The 25,081-nt window shown below is 45.9% G+C and overlaps 1 protein-coding gene across 5 annotated transcripts in view; it reads right to left on the reverse strand.

Moving 5' to 3' along the window:
• DENND1A (DENN domain containing 1A) overlaps nt 1-25,081 on the reverse strand; it is a 509,265-nt gene that overhangs the window by 186,830 nt on the left and 297,354 nt on the right. For all 5 annotated transcript variants that reach the window (XM_042963736.1, XM_042963734.1, XM_042963735.1 and 2 more), the window contains one exon: nt 17,632-17,677. In XM_042963736.1, the coding sequence (XP_042819670.1) occupies nt 17,632-17,677 (46 nt within the window). The remainder of the gene's footprint in view (nt 1-17,631; nt 17,678-25,081) is intronic.

The raw sequence follows: 25,081 nt of genomic DNA on the forward strand, positions 1-25,081 counted from the left end.
ACAGAGGGTGAGAGAAATCCCAAGCAGTCCCTGTGCTGTCAGCACAGAGCCCCGTGTGGGGCTCGAGCTCACCAACTGTGAGATCATGACCTGCGCCGTGATCAAGAGTCGGACGCTCAGCCAACGGAGCCACCCAGGTGCCCCAAGACTGTAAGAATGTAAATTGATTTTCAGACCAAAGGCAGAAGCTAGTAAGATTTCACTCTGATGATTTTGTGCTATTACAATTCAAACCACCACCAATCTAGTGTTCTTTTCCTGGCTTGGTCTCAGGGATATGAGCACATTCTCTGGAGCGTCTGCCTCAGTCTGAATTCCCAACTCTGCCAGTTACAGCTGTGCTACCGCGTGCAAACCCCTTAAGCTCCCTGTGCCTCAGTTTACTCATCTGTTCAATGCGATTCAAACAGGACACCGGGAATAATGGTTACCTTTGGGTCAGAGGGAGAATGACTACAAGAGGACACAAGAGGAGCCTCTGGGGGATTGGTAACGTTGTTTCTCAATCTGGTGGTGGTCACACGGGTGTACCTGCCTTGTAAACACAAATCTCGCTGTGCACTTTGGATGAGTGTACTTTGCCCTATCAATTTCATATTTCAATAGTATGTAGACAAAAAGCAAATAACATGGACTTCACTGGACTGTTATGGTGATTAAATGAGTTAAAACACGTATAAGTACTTAGGATAATGTTTGGTATATAATAAACACTGGGTGTTTATTATTATTATGAAAAACAAAGTAACAGTAATTATTTTGATAAAAAGGATTCACTCTAGAATGTATTTCACTGTAGGAAAAATCTATCCGTAGGGGCGCCTGGGTGGCTCAGTAGGTTGAGCGTCTGACTCTGGATTTCAGCTCAGGCCATGATCTCCTGGCTCGTGGGATCAGGCCGTGCGTGGGGCTCTGCGCTGACAGCACGGAGCCTGCTTGGGATTCTCGCTCTCCCTCTCTCTCTACCCCTCCCCTACTCACACTTTCTCTCTCTCAAAATAAATAAACGTTTCTTAAAAAATTAAAAAAAGAAAATCTATCTGTAAAAGTCGACACCTCCAGGGTACATGTTACTTCTTCAATCTGTCCTGTTGCTTCCCCACGAGGATCGAAGCAGCAACGTTATCTGTGTACCTTCCGAGAGACCCCCGTGGTCCTGTGACAGCTCGGTTTGGGGGAGCAGCAGGACCAAGTGGAAGAAGCAGGAGTCATGTGGACTGGGCTTTGGGTTTTATCTTCTTTAATTACTGCAAATGGGACCCAGGGCAGGGAATTTAAATCTCGTTGAACCTCAGGTTCTTCGTTTATAAAATGTGGTTATCACCACATACTTAGCGTTGTGAGAAGATTAAATAACCAGAAAAAAAAAAAAAAAGAAATATTTGTTTGGCAACACCATGTCCATGTTCCCATCTGACCCGGGCACTGGCCTTGACCACAGGCAGGCCTAATCCCTGCTGCCGTGACCTCTGAGGTCTGCAAGCCTAGTCGCCTCTCCCCAAGGCTGAGGCAGCACCTCTGAGACCAGCAACTAGAGCACCAAGCAAAGGGGACAGGTCCAGACAAGGTCCTTCCTGCAAGGACGTCTTGTTTCAAGATGACGCAGCATCTTCCCGGATCAGAACATAAAATGCTCTGCTTTGGCTCCAAGAAAGTCTAGTCTTTGTCCCTCCGGGAGGGAGGCAAACTGGGATGGCTCCTGACACTATGTCTCCCTTAAGCCTGACTGCTCAGCCGCTGTTTTAATTTTGGAAGGTAGCGAATATGGCTCTTCCATCTTAATAGGGTGTTAATCCACATGTTATACTACGTGATCGATGCTGGGTTCGTGCAGTCCCCTCTTAGGCCAACCATGCGCCTGATGGGCCAAGCCACAGCTAGGCTGACAGAGGGTCGGCACGGGCCGGGGACTGGGGCACACGCTCTGCCTCCGTCATCATACGGGCTCTTCCAACAACGACGTGAGAGCTGTTAGCTGGTGTGGTCCTCCCACGGCCCAAACCTTTCTGAGTACCATACAATGCAATGCTCATGACACTCCCGTGGAGAGAAGGAAATTGAGGCTCAGGGAGGAAAAGTAGCTGGTCCAAAGTCGTAGGGCTTAGAAGCAGTGGTGTAACACACTGCAACCAGCTGAACACCAACGCCCAGTTACCCAGTGCATCTTACTAATTGTTCTGCCACTGTTTCAACCAACAAGCATATTGAGCAACTGTAACTTAGCGGAAGTTTGTCAAGCACGTAGCAGAAGAATCAAGCCCTTCATAGCTCGATGGTTGGCCCAGACTCCCATTAAAATTCCCCAGGGAGAGGGTTTTCTGCAGAATATCATACCCATTTGATGGATGAAGAAACTGAGCCTAAAGAGAGTAAATGGTTTGCCCATGTTCTTACAATGTGGTGTGTGTCAGAGAAAGGATTTGAATCTGGGTTCCACGTGCCAATGTTCTTTCCACTATACAGCACATATAAAATGTGCTCAAATGCATGCGCATATATATGAGCACATAACAAAGAACAGCATGGGAGCTGGTGGCCTCCTAGGAAGAAAGGAAAGAGAAATAAAAGGGAAAGTGGAAAGGACAAGAAGAGGAAAGGCAAACCTTCAGGTACTCTAAACTCTTTATTCCCTCCTGAAATCTCAGATATACACAGAGGCAAGAGTGACATTTTCCTTCCCTTCCTCAGGCCCCAAAGGTCACTGAACTGCCAAGCGGTTGATAAACGCAGTGGTTTTTCTTTGGAGCCAGGAGTCACTGATTTGCTCCTTCCTGCTCCACAAAATTAAAAATCTAAGCCCGACAGTTCAGAGGACCCCTGAAAACACCGCTGGAATTTCCCAGTGTGCTTTAAACAGAAACAGAAGCTTGACAGGGGAGGGAAGTGGTGTAAGCCCCTCACAGGTCAGGCCAAATCCACTCCTCACAAGGTAATAAGCACTGACTCTCATTAACAAGTCCAAGGACTTTCAACCCGGGTCAGCACAGAGCTTTTTCTCCAGTGGACTATTTTTCCTTTCTTGACCATACATCTCCTGGGCATTCATTCACTCACTCACCCATTCATTCACTCATTCAGTCAGTCATATGTCAGTCGGTCATTCATGTCAACTCCATGCTAGGTTTTAAGGACAGAGAGATAATAAAGCATGATCTCTGAACTGAAGAGGCCCTCGGCCTACCTACGAGACGGCCTGGATAAGGACTGGTGAGGTAAACTATAACCAAATGGCCTAAGAAAAGGCACAGCCGGGGTGCCTGGGTGGCTCAGTCAGTTAAGTGTCTGACTTCGGCTCAGGTCATGATCTTGTGGTGTGTGAGTCAGAGCCCCACGTCGGGCTCTGTGCTGACAGCTCGGAGCCTGGAGCCTGCTTCCGATTCTGTGTCTCCCGCTCTCTCTGCCCCTCCCCCGCTCATGCTCTGTCTCTCAAAGATAAACATTAAAGAATTTGAGAGAGAGAGAGAGAGAGAGAGAAAGAAAGAAAGAAAGAAAGAAAGAGAAAAAGAAAGAAAAGAGAAAAGAAAAGAAAAGAAAAGAAAAGAAAAGAAAAGAAAAGAAAAGAAAAGAAAAGAAAAAAGAAAAGGCATAGCAATGTATAGGGGAAGAGAGCATCTCTATTCACACGGAACTTGCTCGATTTCCTCTGCTGGATGGTCCAGGGCCCAAGGTCAAAAAGTCACAAGGTTGGTGTCCTGGCTCTTTCGCTCACTAGCCAGGTAGCTGCGGGCGCGGCACTTTACCTCTCTGGGTATCAGTTTTCTTCCATGTGACACGGGAGTCACTGTCCTTAGCCTCAGGACTGTCGAGAAGACTAAAGGTTAAGCAGGGCACGTATCTCACAGAGGGCCAGCTAGAAGGCAGGTAGGTGCCAGCAGCCTCTGTGAGAGCCCGGTTCTGCCAGTTCTCCCGGCAGCGCACTGGACAAGTCCGCCCTTGGGCTGGTGGTGTTTTGCCTCCAACTGAAGCACCCTCCCTATGCTGGAGACTCCGCTTCCTCGTCTGTGAACAGAAGACGAGGAAGGCCTGTTGCAAAGCACGAACGAGAGACGAAGCGTGGAGCACTGGGTGAGATGCGAAGACGGCCCGAAAGCCGCCGTCATCATCTCCGTCCCACGAGGCCCTGCTCTTCCACAAAACCTTCCTGATTATTCCTGTCCCACAGCACACTGCCTTCTCAAAGGCCTAAGCGCCAAGCACGGTGGACAATACGGGGCTGGGCCCTCAAAACACGAGAACGAAAATAAAACTTGTTTAGTGACGTCTCCAACTGTTTCATGCTGCCCCTATCACTTTTCCTTTATTTTCATTAACTTATTTATTTTAGAGAGCAAGAAGGCGAGTGGGGAAGAAGGGCATGGGACAGGGAGAGGGAGCGGGAGTGTGTGTATGTGGGGAGAATCTTAAGTGAGCTCCATGTTCATCGTGGAGCCCGACACGGGGCTCAATTCCAGGACCCTGGGATCATGATCTGAGCCCAGATCAAGAGTCAGACGCTCAAGTAACTGAGCCACCCAGGCGCCTCTTCTTTTTAGATTTATTTTTTATTTTTTCCATTTTATTTATTTTAGAAAGAGAGAGAGAAACCAGGTGGGGGAGAGGGGCGGAGGGAGAGAGAGCACTCTGCCTTTAAAATAACTGTTTTGGGGTGCCTGGGTGGCTCAGTCGGTGAAGCATCCGACTTCAGCTCAGGTCATGATCTCACAGTTCCTGAGTTCGAGCCCCAGATCGGGCTCTGTGCTGACAGCTCAGAGCCTAGAGCCTGCTTCGGATTCTGTGTCTCCCCTTCTCTCTCTGCCCCTCCCCCGCCCACTCTCTGTCTCTCTCTCTCTCAAAAATAAGTAAACATTAAAAAAAATTTTTAAATAACTGTTTCAACCTTACTATATCCACAGATACTGCACTAAGGCTTACTACTGTCATCTATAAAGTATAATATAAACACTATTATTTTAAGATACCTTATTTCATCTGATCCTCAGAGCAGTCCCATGGAACTGGCATGATTATTCCCATTTTATAGCACAGAAAACTGAAACTCTTGCACCAGGCCCTGGGGTAACAACAGAGCCAGGACTAGAGCTTGGGGCTGTCCGACCCCAAAGCCCAGTGGTCTCCTTCTCCTGTCTGTGCAGCCCCTTCCACTTTCCTGGCTTAGCAAAGACCGGACAGTGACGAGGTCACATATTTATTTTGTAACCTTCGTGGATAGACTTACCAGAGGCCAGACACCTAACAGCAAACAGACCCTAAAAGTTGGACCAGTATCATGTTCTTCTTTTGTATACACTAAACCACTTCACACAATAAAATAACTGGGTTTGGATTCTGGTCCTGTGATTTTTAGCAATGTGACTTTGGACGGGTCACTTAACCTCTCTGTGCCCAAATTTCATCATCTGTAAAAGGGGGCCACCACTATTGGAACACAGGCTTGCTGTGAAATTAAATAATGTGTGCAATGTGGCTGGCAGTATTTCAAAAACAGCATCCGTCCAATTTGAAACCGTGAAACTTGAATTTAAGAGTTTCACTGGGGGTATAAGGGGACGTTGATTCCCTAGTCCCAAAATGGTTTGGGGTCACCCTCCCATAAAACAGGGCCTCATTCCTCCCACACAACTGCCACTTGCCATCATTCATTCATCACTAGGCACAGAAAACCTGGACTCCCATCTCCACCTGCCTTTTATTTGAAATGTCAATTTTTAAAGAGTGGAGAGGTTGGAAACCCAATTTAACAAGCACGCTGAAACATTGTTTATTGCCCCCATAAACATGGCTTAGTGAGAATTACGGACTTAATCAGAGTGAACTTATCTCCCGGTGAAAAGGAACACTTTAAATTTCAGAAATGGCACCTTCACTGTGAAAATCTCTTAACTTTTCAAGTTAAGACCCCCCCAAACTACAGGGGGTCTTAAACATATGGGCAGTAAAGGGGCAGCCATTACTGTGATTTGTCTTGCCCAAGAGCCAAGGAGCCCTAAAGGTCCATAACAACTTTAAGATCTAGGAAAAGTGTTTGGAAAATCATATTCAGGAGACACGTCTCTAAAAACACCCAAATGGTCTGCCGAGTGGGAAGTAATGCCTGTAGAGAGGCTCGGGATGGCCCAAGAGGACGGACCCCAGAGTCATTAGAACAGGGGCTATTTAATACAGCACTGAGAAAGCAAAGCTTTCCTCCTACGTGTAAGATTAAGCATTCAGCAATACGTAATACTTTGGTGACCTGCTTTTCGGAAAAGAGGTGTTACATAAATCACAAAGGCTGCTAACCGGTCTGTGCGTGCGTGCGTTTAAACCATTCCAGAGGATGAGGTTCTGTGAACCCCAACTTCCCAACGTGAAGCTTCACCAGGGCTGCTCTGATCATTCCAGGAAAGCTTTTCATAAAGACGCCCCATTTTGCAGAGAATGTATCAGCCTGGCTGCCAGAGGCAGGAAAGGCAACAGATATAAAATTTTATTATTTCAATGCCCCAGTAGCAGCCAGGAGGACTTAATGAAATCGCCAAGATTTACAATCTGAAACAGCTATTGCACAGACAGATATGGTTAAGGGAGCTGCGCCCTCTGACCTTTCAACCCTTTGATCCTCACACAGCAGGTGGCCTAGAGCCCCCTCCTGGGCATCTTCCCTCTCTTCCGACACTGCCGAACCTTGATGTGCAATAAGCCTGACCCTACACAGGTGACTCTCACGGTGCTTATCACCAGCAGCTGCTGCTAATGGAATGGCCCAAATCATTTGGCCTCGAGATTCTAGCTCCCAGACGGGGGGAGAGGAGTCGGCTGCTCAGTGTCCAAACGGTGGGTGCCAAAATGATGCTCAATAATTCTGCCCCGAGTCCAGTTGTTTGGCAATGTTTAACGATGTCATTACAAAAAAGCTGTCCTAGAAATGGAACTCTGTCTCCTCCGATTTATACTTTGAGTTAGGGGAGAAAAAAAAAAATCACCTTTTAAAAATAAATCACAAATCTCAAAAAAAAAAAAAAAAAAAAAAAAAAAAAAGAAAATCAACCCCGAAGTCCCAAATGCATCTCTCAGAACTTCCCTAAAACCATGTGCAGCAAATTTATACCAATGAAAATCAAAACAATTTTTGGAAACCTAAAATTGACTGTTTTCAGTTCCATGAAATTTCATTTAAAAAGCCCCATATGCCAAAATGTCCAAATTCTCTTATTTTTAAAAATTGGGATGACTTCCAAACTCATAGCTATCTTTTTCTTCCTTTTTTTTTTTTCTTCTAAAGCTAGGGATGGGTAATGTGCATATGTACTTATCAAGCTTCATAATTTAACCCATTCGGTCAGTACAAAATATCTGCAATAAAATGCTGAAGAGGCGGGATATAAATTTATTACCATCGAATCATTCAAAAACAATAGATGCCAAAGTTTAACAGGTATTATATTTGGTTAAAGCCATGTCCAGGCCCCTGGGCAGCCCCAGCCTGCGGATTTTAGTTTCTGTCAGATATTTGTGTCTATGGAGGGAAGAATTTTACGCAGGACACATAAACCACTCTGTGGGATACCGATAACTTCCAAACACACAAGGAAACTTTAGCGCCACTGTTGATCAGGAAGAGCTCTGAGCCAGTGTTTTACTTCTAACAAATATAATGCGGTGGCCCCACTCTACCTGCAAAGGCCAGAGCTTAGGTCATTAATGTCCGCATCCAAAGGCAAAGAAAAAACTCACTCCTTGTGTAGCCCACATGGCGTAGATCTTAAATATTCAACTTTAAATGCATTTTGAAATCAGCTGAGAATCAAACAATATGTAAAGAGAGGTTTACAGACTCCAATTTTAGTCACACTTTTCTCTATGGGCGTTTAAGTTTAGTACAGAAAGCAGTTTATGGAGAAATCAGTTTAGCAGGGGGGAAAAAAAAGGTACGGTTACTACATCAGAGTTTGACCGCTTTGCACAAAATTAGTACTAAGCTATCTTCTTCACAGACGCCTACTAGAAACACTGTATTAATAATAATATGTACCATCCAGTGAGGGTCTACTAACATGCATGGAACGTCAGCCATGTTACTTCTAGCTGTCATCACTTTAAGGCAGGCGTCCCATTTCACAGATGGAGGTGTCAAGGCACACACGCACAGGAGTTCAGTGACTTGCCCGCGGCACACTTAGATAAATGGTGGAGCTGGGATTCAAACTTAGGTTCACTGCCTGCCCCAAAAGCCCATGGTCCACCCATGTCTTCCCCCTAAAAGCAGAAGAATAACACGCAATAATCTGTGCAGAAAATGCCAGATTCCAGCCTGCTCACCTATTGCCACGGCCCATTTAAAGGCCTTCCGAATCAATTATTTTAGGTCATTAAGAGGAAGTTTAATTTGGTTGACAAACACCCCTACTGTGGTGACCTCACATATCAACAACAAATGTCTGATGGTCACAAACTCGGACTGTGAGTCTGTGGAGCATGGTGTTAAACAAAACCACATGTGCCCGGATTCCAAGTGGGATCTGCCTAGGCCAAGGGTACGGCTCTTCAATCATCACGAGACTGGTCTCTGAGCTCCCACAACAGCCCCGCCCCTATTCACTTCCAAGGACTTTAAGAAGTCACCAGTCCCATGTGGCTCCGCTCAGTTAAAAGTGCCTTTGAGTTAATGTCAATTTAGAAAAAGTCACTCACTAAAAAATACAAAAGGAAGCTGAAAAAGAGGGCAGAGTCAAACTTAGGTAGATGCCTTTTAACTAGCTTTAAAGAAGATTTCTCGGTTCTACACAAATATCGATACACATATAGCCCCTTCCATTTATTTGGCACCTACCATGCGTCAGGTACCAATTCCCTCACTTACTCCTCATTAAAAACTCCCACAAAGTGGGGAACGTACCCATTTTATGAGCGACGTGTCTAAGGCTCAAAGAAGCACCCGACATCCTGCAAAATCTACACTTCCTTCACGGGGGTGACAACTAGAAACGACAGGGCTCAAGTGCCACGTATACTCGCAGACCTTCACTCAATGCTTGATATCACTGAGTACTTCCAACACGCATCTCTTAAGAAGATAACACAATAATCCTTTTGCACAGAGTGGTCCAACTGTGTGATGCAATGACAACACCCTCCCCGCCTGCCAAACTGACCTCTCAGCTCAACAAAGGAGGTTGTTTAAAGTCATCTGGACTTTAACCAGACGTTAACTAGGGCTAGAATTTGAATCCAGGGCCATCTAACTCTAGAGCCCAAGAGTCCTTTTCACTCCACCACACGCCCCCCCTGCGTGCAGCTCCTTCTCTTAACCTGATAGGATTTTGATTAGTTCAAGCTTTCTCTTAGTAACAGTTTATAAACTAAATTTTCTTTGAAGTCGGTTTTCACGTTGCTAAGCGGAACTTACATATAATGACTGGCTAAGTGATGATAGGAAAATTGGCAAACAAGAGCATCAACGATGGTTTCACATTTTCTACTGGGATTCTCCCTCATAAATTACTCAGTTTTTCTAATCTATAACAGAGGCTTATCTCATCTCACAAGAGAACATTTCAGTCACAACAAATTAGACTGAAAATGTACTGACTGCAAGAGATACTTAAATCAGCCAGAATTACTTGTTCCCTTTGATTACATAAATTACTACTAGAGCTTTAAATTGTTTTGTATTAACTAATTCAACATCAGGATAAGTGACATTTAAGAATCGCATTCAGGGGCACCTGGGCGGCTCAGGCAGTTGAGCATCCGACTCCTGATTTCGGCTCAGGTCATGATTTCACGGTTGTGGGATTGAGCCCTGTGTTGGGCTCAGTGCTGAGCACCGAGCCTGCTTAAGATCCTCTCTCCCTCTCCCTCTGCCCCTCCCCCCAGTCCATGCTCTCTAAAATAAAAAATTCTTTAAAACCTAAAAAAATTCAGAAACAAAACAAATCCTACTTATTGTAAAAGTAGAAGCCGCTGTGAAGAGGAGAGAGCATCTGGGGGAAACTCATCAGGCACAGTCCAGGACCTCCTTCGGGCCCCAAGTTGAATGGAGCTTCTGAACGGTCACCCTGAACGCTGTGCGTGTGACAGACTCACGTGTGACGATTCTGCCGGATAACAAACAGTATGCTGAGGAAATTCCAGCAAAGCCGAGCTACTGTCTGATTACTTTTTTTCTTTATATAATAAAGCAAGTGCCAGCAAGTGACCTAAACTTTGCTCTTAACTATAAAGAATCATGTTTGGCGTGGTATTTTTTTTTTTTTTTTACACATAATTTATTGGTGTAGTATCTTTAAAAAGCCCTTCACATCTGTTATATCACTGAATTCTCACAACTCCTTGAGGGAGCAAAGACAATCCTAATTTTACTGATGAGAGAATGACGTCATGAAGAGGCTAAGTAACCCAGCCCCGGTTACAAGTATAGTCAGAGCCCTTCTCTGGACACACATGAGGCCGCCAGACACGAACTCCCGGGTCCCTTGGCCACCATCCCCCGTCCGTGCACGGCATGGAGGCCACCCGAGAAGGAAAACCTCAGGTGAAGCTGGGCCTCTGCTCAAGACTGAGGCGGGGTTAGGCACGATCCACACGGCCTGAGTAGACGGCGCACAGGGGCAGAGTCTCTGGGTCCTCACAACCCCATCGTGGCCGAGGGACTAGACAGAAATTATTTTACCTGAGCCTCAGCCTCCCCATTTGCAAATGTGGATACCCCTTCCTGGCGGAGAGATTCCGAGGAATGCTCCAAAGTGAAAACGGGTAGAGTACCTGGCACCGTGTCCGGTGTTGAGCAAGGACTCAGAAGATGTCCCAACCCTTGGCCTTTCTTGCCAGAGCTCTCCCCGCGAGCCTGCGACTGAAACTCCCAGGTGGAATGTTTCAGGCAAATATCACCTTCTTACAAAGCAGGACGAGGACTACTCAGCACTAACACACCTCACCCGGGATTTCTCAACTCCTGTGAGGATCCATATACAGGTCCCCACTCCCATCTAGAATAGAATTGTGGCTCCGAGCTCTGCACCAGTCTCAGCTTTAACAAGGGTGAACTACATCTCATTACCCTCTACCTGTGGAGTCCTGCGAAGAAGCAAATGGCACGATGGTGAACAGGAAACACTCCCCACTCATGAAACTGTTTAAAGATAAATATATATCTATTAAAAAAATGAAAAAAGGATTAAAGCTTTCTCTGCTGAGGGAAAAAGGGAAAAGAAAGAACTAGTTAAAATCGTGCCTACTCATTTGACAGAAATTCAGATTCTTTGAGATGCAAAGGCAGGGGGGGAAGGGTGATTTTTCTTTTCTGTAAATAAGTAAATCCTGTTATTTTGTGCAAAAAGCCGCTACTTACGCCGGGAGCCCCTCTGGCTCCCAGAGACTGAAAGGAGCTCTGCCTTGGCACCCGGGTGTGGCCTCAGGAGCGGTGCCTCAGGGCTGTGCCAAGCACCTGGTGCATCTGCAAAATCAGGTGTCTTTCTAGGAGCTCCCGCCAAGCCTCCCCAGGGAGAGGATGGCGAGAAAGAGAACAGAATGCTGGAAGCCTGGTCTCGTGCCCTCGTGAACCCATCACACGCCTCTTGAAATTGCGACGGTGGCAGAGGTAGCAAGGGGCCGGGGAATTTGGTTTCTGGGTCGCATTCCCCCTGTTCCGACTGCCAGTCTAAATGTCTATCCTCTGGGCGCCTGGGTGGCCCAGTTGGTTGAGCATCCAACTTCGTCTCAGGTCATGATCTCCAGGTTGGGGAGTTCAAGCCCCACGTCGGGCTCTGTGCTGACAGCTGGGAGCCTGCTTGGGATTCTCTGTCTCCCTCCCTCCCTCCCTTCCTCTCTCTCTCTCTCTGCCCCTCCCCCACTCATCACACGCACGCACGCTCTCTCTCTCTCTCTCTCTCTCAAATAAACAAACATTTCATGGATTAAAAAATAAATCTATATCCTCAAACTGGGCTGTAGAAAGAATATCTAATTCATGAAAAGTACTTAGAAACAGAGAGGAAAAGACAAAATCTAGTAAAAGCGGTGCTTAAACCCTCGAAGAAAGTCATCGCTGCAAACACCTCGGCCACAGCATGGTAGCAAGGGAGCCGTTCGGAAGCTTGGGTTTGGGATGCCAACACATCTGAATTTTATATATATGGTTGTGGTGTGTAATTTACTTAAGAATTACCTTGATCTTTATAAATATCAATTTACTTTATTAACATGGTTAAGCAGTTTCCAAGCATTTTATATGGAAGGACTGTGTTTCTAATGGCCCAGAAGGAGAAGGCCTGACCATGTCCCTCCCCTATTTACACACTTCAATGGCTCTCCATTGCCCTATAAAGTTCAAACTCTTTAACAAGGCTTACAAGGCCCTGGATGGCCTGGTCCTTGCCTGCCTACCTCGGCTCTGCTCTCTCCCTTCGGCTCTGTGCTCCCGTCACACACTGAACTACTCCTACTTCCTGGAAAGCTCCATGGTGGTCATTTTAAGTCTTTGCAGATGCTGTTCCCGGTTTCCCTGGCTTCAGCTTAGGTGTTCCCTTCCTGTCAGAGGCACAGCCCTCGAGGCTAGATTTTGGTGTTTCCCCTACCGGACCCATGGCCTCCCAAATTCACTGTAATGACTTTCGACTTGCCTGCATCTGCTCTAGACGAAACCCTGTGAAGGCAGGGATTATGTGACGCTCACCATTTCGTACAGAACCCCTAGCAGGATGCAGTAGTTGGTCCTCAGAAGGCTCTCAAAACATCACTGTAGAAGGGGACGTGGACCGTGTGCCCGGCACAGACCAGGCACTCACGTATGCTGGACACACACAGGACACATGTATTTATTTAATCCTTCCCATGATTCTAAAAGATGGGTGCTAACCGCTATTACAGATGAAGAAAGGGAGAGACAGAGAGACCAAGTATCTTGCCCGAAATTACTACAGCAGGACAGCGGTCAAGCAGAGGGTCGAGAGTGCATTCAAATTCTACAAAAGGACCGCTCCCATCCCGGAAAAAGTGTCTCTAGCACTGCAGACCAGGAGAAAATAGGGCGACCACAAACTCTCCTTCCCTAGGTAATGAGGACGATGGCCCTGGTAACCTAAGAGTCTCTAAAACGTGCTCCCAAAGCTACCGACTTAACAACGTAAATGGCTTTAAGCCCACTGAGGAAATAAAAACATCAACGGTTGTTGATCTCTGTTGAACTCTTTATGTGCCAGGCACTATGTGAGGCACCCAACAAGCATTATCTCACTGGATCTCCCAACAATCCTGTAAGGGAGATGTGGCCACTGTCCTCGTTTCATAGGTAAGACAACAGACGTTAAGAGGTCATTACCTTCCCCAGGACCGCATAAGCAGGAAGTTCGGAGGGCTAAAATCCAGAGTCCACGTTCTAAACACTGCACTTCACCGCCTCTGTGTACAGGTGGGGTATGATACACAGGCTAACCCCAGCCTCTGTCTGCAACTGTGCCATAGCTATCGCTTCGCCTTCCTCCCTCCTGACCACCGGGACACATGCATACGATATTCTGCCTACATCCCTTGTAGCACTCTGAGGCCTGGACACAAAGCATTGCTTGTGAGGCTTGGAGAGGAAAGTCTTCACTTATCAAAACGGAGAAGCACCATCCACCAGATGTAACCTGGCACCTGCTACCAGACCAGGCACAGAAGAGGGGCGGCAGAAAACGTCTCCTGAACTGAACCGAGGTGGAGAGAATGAAAGGAAACAGGCCCTGCGGAATCTGGCCACGTTTCGGTATTTCCTAGCTGCCAGCTAACAAGATCACTCTCTCCAAGAAGAAACTAGGTCCATGCCAATACCCTTGGCTATCCTGCTAACGTACCACTAGCCTCAAATTAATGTTTGCTTAAATGAGAGAAAGAATATAAAAAGGCGGAAGGAGGGGTAAGAATCCGGATTGACTATAAACTTGTCACTTCAGAAGGAAGGCAGACTCTTGAAGGTGACTGGGTTACCATTCAACAAATAGCAGGGGCACCCTGTTAGAACGGAAGACCAGAATGAGGTCTTTCCCCAAAATAACCTTTTTTTCAAATGAGAACACTAGGTTATAATTTATATTTCCTTTTGTGCAACAAATTTGAGTGTCATAAAAATGGTTAAAAAGTCTTCCTATGGTAGCTTTTTCTAAACTTTTATGAACATCTGCCACATTCATTTGAAGTTTAAAAAATTCTGGCACATATGCAAAGGCATAATAAGGTGCCTATAGCTTTCAAGAAAAAATAACAAGACAGTCAAAAATAAGCCTTTTGCTGAATTGCCAGTAAGAAAACTAGTGTGCGAGAGGAGATGGGCCTTCCCAAGCTCCTTCCTTAAAGAGCTTTCCTTTGGCCCCAGGTACGAGCTCCTCCCCAAGCGTTACAGCCCATGGTGCCTGGAAGAAATCTCAGGGAAGCATTTCTCTCCCTTGAAGAGTATAACAGAACCAGATAAACCCAATCAAAAAGAATAACTAGAGCATTCCGTGTCTGAGCTGAAATCCACGGAAGGAGATTAAGAGACTAAATTCCACGATTTGGTAGTTCACGGCTACCCAACACACCCAGGAAACACGACTTTGCTTGGAAAGTGGTTTAGCTGGCCTCAAGAATGGGGCAACGACTGATGTGGCTTTTCTTTTACTGCTGATCACACAAGAATTTGGCATGGCAAACCCCTCCCCAACTTCAGTCAAACAGGTCTAAGACTGATCTTACCCAGTGCTTCCTGAACCTTCTCACGTAAAACCCCTCAAAGGCTGAGGAAGGAGAGTGGATTTGCACCCATTCACCTAAAGGCAAAACTGTCTCAAGTTTCAGCTTCAGAATTTACGTATATTTTGCATTACATGTTTTACTACCAGAGGTCTTTTCAAAAATTCCTTACGATCATATAAAAAGTAAAAAATTTACTCCACCTTTAAGTAAACTTATGGTGCTGGTTCCCCGGAAACAGTGAGGCTCTGAATGTGTCCAGGAATCCAGTTTTCCAAGCACGCACTCAATCCTTTTCAGAAAGTACGTGCTCGGCGTCCTGCTAGGTGCTGAGGCCACCACATGAATGCAGCACAGTCTTTGTTCTCAAAGAACTCATACTTCTAGGGATGACGGAGAGGACAGAGCAGCAGACAGCTATCATCCAGGGCAAGAAGTACAGTACGTAAAAGATGACAACTGGGGACTTCTGGGAAGAGGTGGAGAAGGGCAAGCTTAGCCGGAGGGAGGGGGTGTTGAGGAGGGATGTGGGTGTGCTTATGGATCAGGGAGAGCACTGGCTAGCAAGGGACAGTGAGAGGACAGCAGTGGAGACAGCAGGACATGGGGGAGGGCAGAGAGAGGCTGGAAGGCGGGCTACGGAGGTATGGCGACGAGGCGGAAGGCACCCCACCACGTGTCGGGACTTTGGCCTGAGTTCATGTCCGTCTCCCTCTCTCTACGGCCTAGCAAACTGTTCAGAACACAGAGGCCTTCATTTTGCTTATCACAGGAATGAATAAGCCTTCACAGGAATCCAAGAAAGCAAAGAAAAAGGTCATCGAAGGCAGTGAGGAAAGAACAGGTGGAGAGAGATGTCAGAGACCTGGTGACTATTTCGAGAGAAAGAATGAGGAAGAGAGGAGAACTCAGCCATGTTTGGTGTGTCCCACTTTGGTGCCTCTGCGGGCAATGGTGCCACTCAGAGACCGGGAACACCAGAAGGTTGTGTGTGTGTGTGTGTGTGTGTGTGTGTGTGTGTGTGTGTGTGTATGTGTGTGCGCACGCGTGTGTACATAACGCATTGTCTGGGGAAGACTGAGTCTGAGACATCTGTAGTACATTAGGTGACAATCCATCAGCACTTGAAACTTGGCATCTGAAGTTCAGAGAAAGAGAAGCCAGAGGAAGTTCAGAGCTGAGAGTCACAAATATCACGTTGGTAGCTGAAGCAAAAGCCTTACGGGAGATGACTAGAGGGCATGTGGAGAAGAAAAGCAAGCTAAGACTAGAAACATGGACAATGCTGAAGGTAAAGGGACATGAAAAGGAGTCTGAAAAAGCCTGTACTAGAACAGCCTGGAAGGCAGGAGGAGGGGCCGGAAAGAGCTGTGGACTCTGATAGACCAAATGGTCTTTACATTTGTGTCTCAAACTCTGCAGTGACTGGCATGAAAGGTCGGTTAGAAAAGTATTCACTTTCAATTTTCCACACAGGAGCCTTGAATACACCCCTAAACTTGACAAACAAAGGTAAAACACAGAAGAAATCTCTTCAATCTGATCTAAATACACCATCCGAGATCGTCCATAAACTGTGTACTGTATGTGCTCAGGGCTGGGTGACGACAAGGAGGAACTGTTAACAGAATGTAGGAGCCACATGGCCGTCCTGTCAAATTAGAAATTTGAGCAGATTTCTGTGGTCTATTTTGATCAAGATTCTCAATGTCAAACAAACAGGTTTTTCGATAACCAACTTGTTTCATTTTCGTAAGCACAATAGCACAGTGTGCAACAGTTAGTGAAGAAGCAGGTGGTCCTCGTCGACGTGAAATGAAGGCAACAGAAGAAGAGAAGTAGCACTTCCTTTAAGACATGCAAAGCATCATCACAGACGGACAGGGCTCTAGATTTTCCCTCTGGGAACTTATCTCCTGTGCAAAACAGGCAAGCCCCCACCTCCCACCCCATTTTGCTCTAGTACAAATTTAAGCTCTCTCTCTCGAGGAGGGAAAAGCTTAAGGTTCATGTCTACAAACCAATGGCACTTACAAAAGCACACAAAAGCCCTTTAAAAGAACTGCTATCTAATTGGTACAGCCATGCAGAAAGCAATCTGGCACCAGATTCCTAGCTTTGACCAAGCATTTCTACTTTGGGGCGGGGGGGGGGGGGTGGTTCTGTGCTAAAGAAATAAGTCAGGGTGCGGAGAGAGCCTTATGCATAAAGATGTTCACTGAAATGCTATTTATAATAGTGAAAAATGATAAACAACCCAAGTGTCCAACAATTATAGGAAAATGGTTAGGTTGTGGTATATCCAAACAGTGGATGGACAGGCAACAAATTAAAAATTATTCATATTGAGAGTGGATTAAAATATGTAGAAATCTCCATGCCATAATATTAAGTGAAACAGACCTAAAACTATATATATAATATGTATACATATATATATCAGTTATGCATATTTATACAAAATATATATTCACAGAATATAGACTAGGAGGAAGAATAATAAAATGCTAATAGTAGTTGAGTCTGAAATAATAGTATCGTGGACACTTTTCAACTTTCTTCTTTATATACCTACCTACTTTTTTATACCATGTTTTTGACAATGAAAAATGTCGTACTGTTACAGTGATTTATAATAAACATCATTTTGAAAAGCAAACAATTTCCCTTCCCTTTCCTCCTGCCTCTCTGAACCTCTCTCCCTCACCCATGAAAACTGACAACCTCCAAGCAAAGCGGAAAAAACACGGGAAAGCAGAGCCCAGTGGAAAGGGCCTCCGCCGGATGCTCAGCTCTGTGCACCTGCGAGGGGGCTGAGCATGAGGTGTTGGTTCGACACGCTCCCATGTGCAGAGCTGTGAATCCCGAGACTGTGTCTTTTCCACTGCCGCATAGCAAAACAAAGCCGCGAGTAGAGAGATCTGGGGAGGAAAGGCGCCAACTTACCTCCATTAAACTTAAATGGATTCCTATGAGGTAGGGCATGGGAGCACTGTGAAGAGAAACAGAGACACACAGCTGCTTTAATGTCTGTTGCTTCCGACAGAAAATTACAGATGGTTCACTATTTGGAGAAAAACTGTTTTAATAAACGTATGCACAGTTACATTTCCTTTCACAACAAAAATCCTAATGTGACATTTTGTTCCCAAGCCTAGAAACTTCAGAAGAATTTCAAAACGTGGGCAGCATTAGAGGCAGCATGGGCGGTGTGGGAAGAGCACTGACCTTGGAGTCAATCCCTAAGTAGCCCCATGTGAGCACACAGCCTCAGTTGCCTTATCTTTAAAATGGGATACCGGAATCAAACTGGCAGCTTGTGATCAGAACGAGAGAACATACACGCAAAGCGGTTAGTAGAGTTCGTGGCACAAATGGACACTAGTGACAACAAATTGCCACAGTTACAACAGAAAAAGCAGTTAACAAGGTTGGACGCAAGGTATAATAGGTTTCAAAGAAGACTGATTTTTTTTTTAATTTGATGTTTCCTTCCGACCTCAAGAGATGTGATCTAACTGTCCATTCTGACTGGCCTAAGTACATGGGGAACTTCGAGCAAGCCTCCCCTCCCCGACTGCACACACACCACCCAATTCAAAAAGCCCCTTCCGACTGCTTCATTCACAGGGCAATGGTTCCCTAAGTCATCAAATGAGCAGAAGATGAGAACCCAACTCCAAAGCTCTTAAAACCTGGGCACTACGGATTGATCTTCTTTGGTTTCGGGAGCGCGCGTGTGTGTGTGCGTGCGTGTGTGTGTGTGTGCAAGCATGCTCACACACATTGTGTGCATCACATTATGATGCTACTTACCAATAATAAACGTGCTAGGCGTTATGTGAGGAACTGCAAATTCATCTTTCTTAATCCACACCAACAATGGCATCAGGTAGGCTTTATCCCCAGTTGACAGAGGAAAGAATAGCCCCCAGAGAGCTGAAATCACTTGTCTAATGCCACAAAACACAGGAAGCAGCAAACCTGGGGTGGCTCTGAATTTCCTCCTTCTGGGCCACGCTGACTTCATAATACTGAACCTAAAACCCCGGGACCCACCTCCCATGCATGTATTTCCTGGGGAGTAGGGGACGGCAGTCAAGGAGGAGGAGGAATGGAGTGTCTCTCCAGTATGCGACACATCCTATGAAAGGTCAAGGGTGTTCTGTGGGCGTAGAGGAAAGGTACCTGGCTCCAACCAAGGGGACCAGGCACCTTCCCTCTGGGGCAGCCAGGAGAGCGGAAGCGCACCTACAAGGATGGCTTTCTTGGGGACAGCGTCGGGAGAACCACAAGGGTAGAAATGAGAAAGGAGAGGGGTGCGTCCACTTGAATACTAAGGAGTTTAGGCTTTATTCTGAAAGCAATCGATAGGGAATGAAGGTTTTTAAACATCAGATGTGCATTTTAAAATTGCTCAAACATTTAAAAATAAGAGAGGGCACAATTCCCTCATTACCATTCAACAAATAAAATTCTTCAAGCAAAAATCCTTCCCCAGAATATAAAATGTCCTCCTCACTACAGATCTCAGCAGTAATAGATCTTGGGAGCCTGTAAAACAGACTTGAATATTAGCAGCACAGTTTGGGAACTATTCTTCTAGAAGACTTTTTGTGTTTGATAATAGCCAAAGAAAGAATTATACACACAACTGCACTGAAAGTGGAGTTGTCTTTTCTGTGCTTTCTTCTTCTTCTTCCTCTCTCCTTTTTAAAAAAGGTATCTGCTGTGCACATTCAGCTTCTCTTCGCTTCTAGGGGCAAGGAAATGCCCTGCGATATTTTTTCCCCTTAAACTGTAAACCATTAGTTTAGCTGCCAGTTACACAAATACTCGAACTTCCCAGTGTGCCGGGCTCTGCTGTCCAAGCTTTCTCCAGGGTACGCTGAAATGAATGTGTTTCTAATTAAGTAGCTTCAGGAACACGACAGCTTCAATGTCAAAAATACAAAGTCTGAACCCTGGCAGGAAGTCTTAAGACTGCAAATGTCTCATCTCGTGGAACCTTGCCTAATGTAATGAAAGGAAGCAGGAAGAGAGAATTCCAGAAAAATGGCCACTTATTAATTTGTCCAGCCGCACAGCCTAACACATAGAAGGGAGGAAAAACTCCAATCTGTAACATTTAACCGAATCTTAGCAACTTTTCCAGCTCCTGCATTGACTCATGCAATTGACAAATGACGTGGGGTTTTCATCAGAATTTCAGAATTGAAATTCTAGCCGGTGAGTTAATGTACAGAAAAAGACCATTCAAACAACTGTGAGGAAAAGGTGAAAACAAATACGGAGCAAGTCTCCGTCTACCTCAAGTCTCTTACCTGAAAAAGAAATGTTTTCTAGAATTTTAAATGCATAGGTTTTAATGCCATGCCCTTTTGTCCTGCAATAAAAATCAACGATATTTTGAAAGACAGGAACAGTAGTCTTGCAGAAGTGACTGCACGTGCAAAGAGGGACAAAGTGAGACTCACCATTCAGGTATCATTAGGTAGGCATTTTTTTTTAAGCCCAATAATTTTCCAAAGAGTAATTACGGCCTATCATAGAAGTGCAATTTCTTAGCCAAGTATTGCTAGGGCTGCAGCAGCTCTGTATTTAGAAAATATTGAAAGCACACTTACTCTGAAATCACAGCAGCCCCAGCTTTTGTATAAATGCAAATTTGGACAAATACCTTTTATACTGTCATCATTTGCTTACAAAGCCTCAAATACTTCCCTGAATTGACTGCATTTTCACTAGGCAAAGATACTAATTACAAATTCCAAGTGGGGAGAGGAAAATGGAAAAAAAAAAAAAAGGAAAAAGAAAAAGAACAGAAAAGAAAAGAAAAAAGAAACCCAGAGTCCGCTTAACATCTCAATGTGGCAAATATGTAACTGGGTAATCCTAGGTGGGTCCTGAAAGTTTCTGTTCTCCATAAACCTCAGTAGTTACTGCAGATACTGACTCGTTTTCTTTGGAAATCTTCTTTTCTTTGTCTTTTTATGGTAAGGAGAAATTTAGGGGAGAGGGGATCACCTCACCTGAACGGTACTTTTGTTTTCACATTTTCCTCACCCAACATTGGCCCACAAATAAGGAACATATATCTATCTTTGAAATTCTAGAGTGCATATAATTTGTTCTCTCTCTCTCTCTCTCTCTCAAAAATAAACAAACATTAAAAAGGAAAAAAAAAAATTTAAATAAATAAATAAACAGGCAGGCTCTGTTAAGGTGGGAATCCTTCAGGACTACTGCAATAACCCACGAAGTGCCAGGCACAGGAGCAGCACGTGGTAGGCTCGGTAACCTATCACGCCCAGATGGGTTCTCTTTGAGTCCCTGACATGGCAGGTCCTACTGGACCCATTCTCTGAGCGCCCAAAGAATGGTTTCTTGTTCCCGGCTCTGAAGGGCACCTGGCAAAGCCATGGTGAGGACAGTCACGGCTTCGTGAAGAGAGGTGAGGTGCTTGATACACGTCATGTCAACACAAGGGTGTCTGACTCCAAGCACACTCTCTGGTCACCGTCTATGTACTGAGTTCGGTAAGTTGCTTAACACTTTTGCAGGAAGGCAACCTTTACTCTTGGTTTTAGAGAACCACCAAGAATGCAAAAAATCACAAGTAAACTATAATTCGTTACTTTCTCACCACTTAGAATGACAAACTTTCAAAACCACTTAGTCCTCTTGAGCATACATTAAAAGGCAAATATGGCAAAATAAATTCAAGCCGCTCCTAAAAATCTCCTTCACATGTGGAGTTCAACCATTCTGGATCATTTTGTGACTCGGTCATCAATGTCCGTGTTTTTATCTCAGAAACAAGATACAATCAAACCTCATCTAGAACCTGTCTTCCTTTATTAGGTCCCCAAAAGAACTTGTCCGTTGCTTCTCAAGAACACAGCAACGCAAACATCTGTTCAACAGCAAATGAACACCATGCTTATCTGCTGTTGGTGCCTTTCGGCATTCGCAGTGACTTTACATTTTAATGGCGATTCGAAGTGTGATGTTGAAGCCATTTTAAATGGCATTTAGACACAACATGTGCAGAACCAATAATGCACATAATTAAAGCGGTGATAATGTTAACAGCTATGACCAAGTTCACACAGAGGCAGGCCATGACAACTGTGTCACAACGACCCTATGGCCGATAGCAACTGTGGGATGCATCGTGCTTCTCCGAGTAACATCACAGGGTACGTCTCTATTAGGCCTTTGTTCTCTGGGAATTACTGCAGTATCTGACTTCATCAGTTACATTCTGGAAGAATAAAAACTATTCTTCCTTCCTTCTTCCCTGCAAAGGGAAGCTGGTGTCAAGGCAGTGACCTTTACCCGAGAGGTATGTTTAATTCGAATCCTACTAAGGGGAAAAAGAACTAATATTTATCGAGCTACTACAACTCAGCCGCTTTTAGGCGTTACTTACACACAGTTCTCAAGACAACACTGCAAGGTAGCACTATCATCCACATTTTCAGACTGGGAAACGGCCTCAGAAAGGTGAAGTAATTTGTCCAACGTCACACAGCTAGTAAACGGTGAACCTGGAACCAATGTTCCAACCTGGGGCTGTCGGATGGCTGTGCCCAAGCTGTCTCCTGAAACACACTTGGTACTTAAGCCAAAAGAGGTGCTGATGTCCCAAGGGGGCTACTCACCCAATCCTCCTATGAACTCAGGCCTTTCTTACAGCTGAGTTCTACGCAGGAGCTCATTCCCCACACCGCTATGGCTCCCGCAGACTTAGGAATGGTGCTGTGGCCCTGTTTATGATTACTGCGCTTCCACAATTTGTTTCATTCCCTTCTCCAGACAACTAGAGCCCTCTTAATTATGTTCCCCTGAGGTGAGTGGCTACTAATTGGAAAAGAGTGAGGTTTAATAAAAGAAGGTTGGCTGCTCAGAGACACAAAACAAAGCTTCCCAGGACAAAGGGGGAGGGGCGGGAGGACCCGCGGAGAGGCGGGGGGCCCCCCCACCCCCAGGTGAGAGACACCTCTTCTTCGACCTCAGGAAGGAATCAGCTACTAGCCCCTGGGGCTGGAGGGGGCGGGGAGGGGGGATGGAAGGTCCACTGCTTTGCTCATCGCCATAAAAATGCAAAGTCAGCACTGGAGTTCGCATGCTGCAGGGCCCAGTGGACCTCTCCGAGGCACACACCTCCTCAATCACATCCCGGACGGACCGGCTACGGGGAGCCCAGGAGTCTTTCTTCAGTCCACTACTTTCAAAGGAAAGGCAAACTCTGAAAGAAGTCTTAATCATTTGAGCTTCTCTTTCTTCTTTGGAAAAGAAACAAAAGCGCAAATACAGCTTGCCAAATGGTTTCCAATTCTGCTCTGAGACAGCGGGGCCCGGCATGGGTGGGCAGGTTAAAGGACGAGAGGTGGGAGAAAGGGCTCGAGCCAAGACCTCACAGCACATCTTGTCAGAGAGCGCACACGATCGTAGTTCTGGTCTCCGACGGATGGCGTGCAGGCTGGTGTAAGGGCCAATGTGCACAGGGAGTCGACAACAGCGGCCACCGTTCACCGTTCACCGCACGCCTGCCGAGAGCCAGCCAGCATCAGGCTAGGGGCTCACCAGGCATTTTCTCGGCGGCCCCTCGCGGCAGCAGTGTGAGGCAGGCACTACTGCTACTGCCACCATAAAGGTGAAGACGTGAAGGTCATGCAGGTCACACAGCTGGCAAAATGACAGAACAGACCAGAACCCAAGTCTGCTCTGCTGAGACAAGACGTTTCCCAGAAGCCCAGCCTAGGCGAGGCCAGTGGAAGGAGGAGGGGAAGGAGATTAGTTCTCTTCTAATCTGCTTTCTGAGGGCCGGTCAGCAGCTGGACCAGGTCTCAGCCGTGTCACATCATGTCCCGTCAACGCCAATCCCCACCTCCCCTCACCAGAGGAATCCTCTTGTTCCCAGCCTGCCTCTGAGCCCTTAGTCATACGGTGTCCCCTGGGCCTCAAGCCCTCTTCCTTCAGGTCCTCCTGAACCTGCGTGCCCATTAAGCACCACTTCTCACAGAACCCCAGTGGTTGCAAACACCTCCCTTCTTAGAGGCTTCTGTGTGGGTTGCCCACTTGGCATAAAGCACAGGTTAATTTGCACAGTTATTCTAGATGGTCAGCCACAGGAGAACCCAACTGTTTCCTGTTTCCCGGAGTCAGAGGGCTGTGCGGGAGGCTTTAGCTACCTTATCTCATTTAATCCCCCAAAGAATCCAATTTATACCATCCATTTTACGGATTAAAAAAAGGATTCTCAGAAACCTGCCCATGGTCACAGTTAATGGTGATTCCAGCTCAAATCCCTCTACTGCAAAGTCTTTTATACTACTCCTGCTAAATATGAACCTCCCTTAACCATTATGCTAACTTAAAGAAAAAAAGTCATTTGACAACTGTAATTGAAAAATAAAACAGCAAGTAGATACTCCACAGAATAAATCCGTTAGCCTTACTCCCTTAAATGAATTGATACTCTTTTTTTTTGTTCTAAACAAGCTTTAAAGCAGGTTAACACAGCAACAAAAGCAGGAAAGGAAACAGGGGCAAAGGGAAAAATCGCAAGCTGGGGTGAGGTTTCGCACACTGGCTGGGAGGGCCACAAATTTGGCTGTGACACTCCAGCTGCCGACACCCAACCAGGAAAATAAGATCGTAACAGGATTCACGGCGTCCATAGAGAAAAATAAACTAGCCGCTCAGGAGCTTGAATTTTAAAAAGGCAAGTGGGGACAGAAAAGAGAAAACTAACATCTTATGGTACATTTATTATGTGCTCACTGTCTTTCATATGCTGGTCAGTCAACCAACAAATATTACTAGGTGTCAGGCATCACATCGGGCTGGGGACACAGGAGAGAACAGTTCTGGTCCCTGCCTATCTGGAATTTACAGTTACGAGTAGGCATTAAGTAAGCGTATTAGAGTATGTGTATAAAGTGCTATAAGGAAACAAATAAGGCGTGGTGGGGCGGACCTCAGATGACCTCACTTCATCGTGGCAGCAGTCTTGAAAGGCTGATCTCCATAATTTACAGAGGAATCTATGGCTCAAACAGATTAAGTGACTCGACAAAGGTCACAGCTGGTAAGAGGCAGAAAATATGGCTTGAAAAGTGGAAGGGGCACAAATGCCATGAGTTAATCAAGGTTCTCTTAGGGGAAAAAGGTATTTAACTTCGTGCCTGGTTTCCACCCCGCCGTCCCTGATTTATGAGCAATACCCCAGGATGAGGACCCGTGAGAGGACAAGAGCAATCCCAGACCGGGAGAGGAGGCACAGACTGTCCACTTTCATGTGTGCTTGGGTAACCAGAGCGCAGGGCTCACAACAGAGCACAGAGGGAGCTGGGTGTGCATGGTTCGGGCGCTAGAGATGGTCTGC

This window comes from Panthera tigris, chromosome D4, assembly GCF_018350195.1.
Source record: "Panthera tigris isolate Pti1 chromosome D4, P.tigris_Pti1_mat1.1, whole genome shotgun sequence".
Lineage (NCBI taxonomy): Eukaryota > Metazoa > Chordata > Mammalia > Carnivora > Felidae > Panthera > Panthera tigris.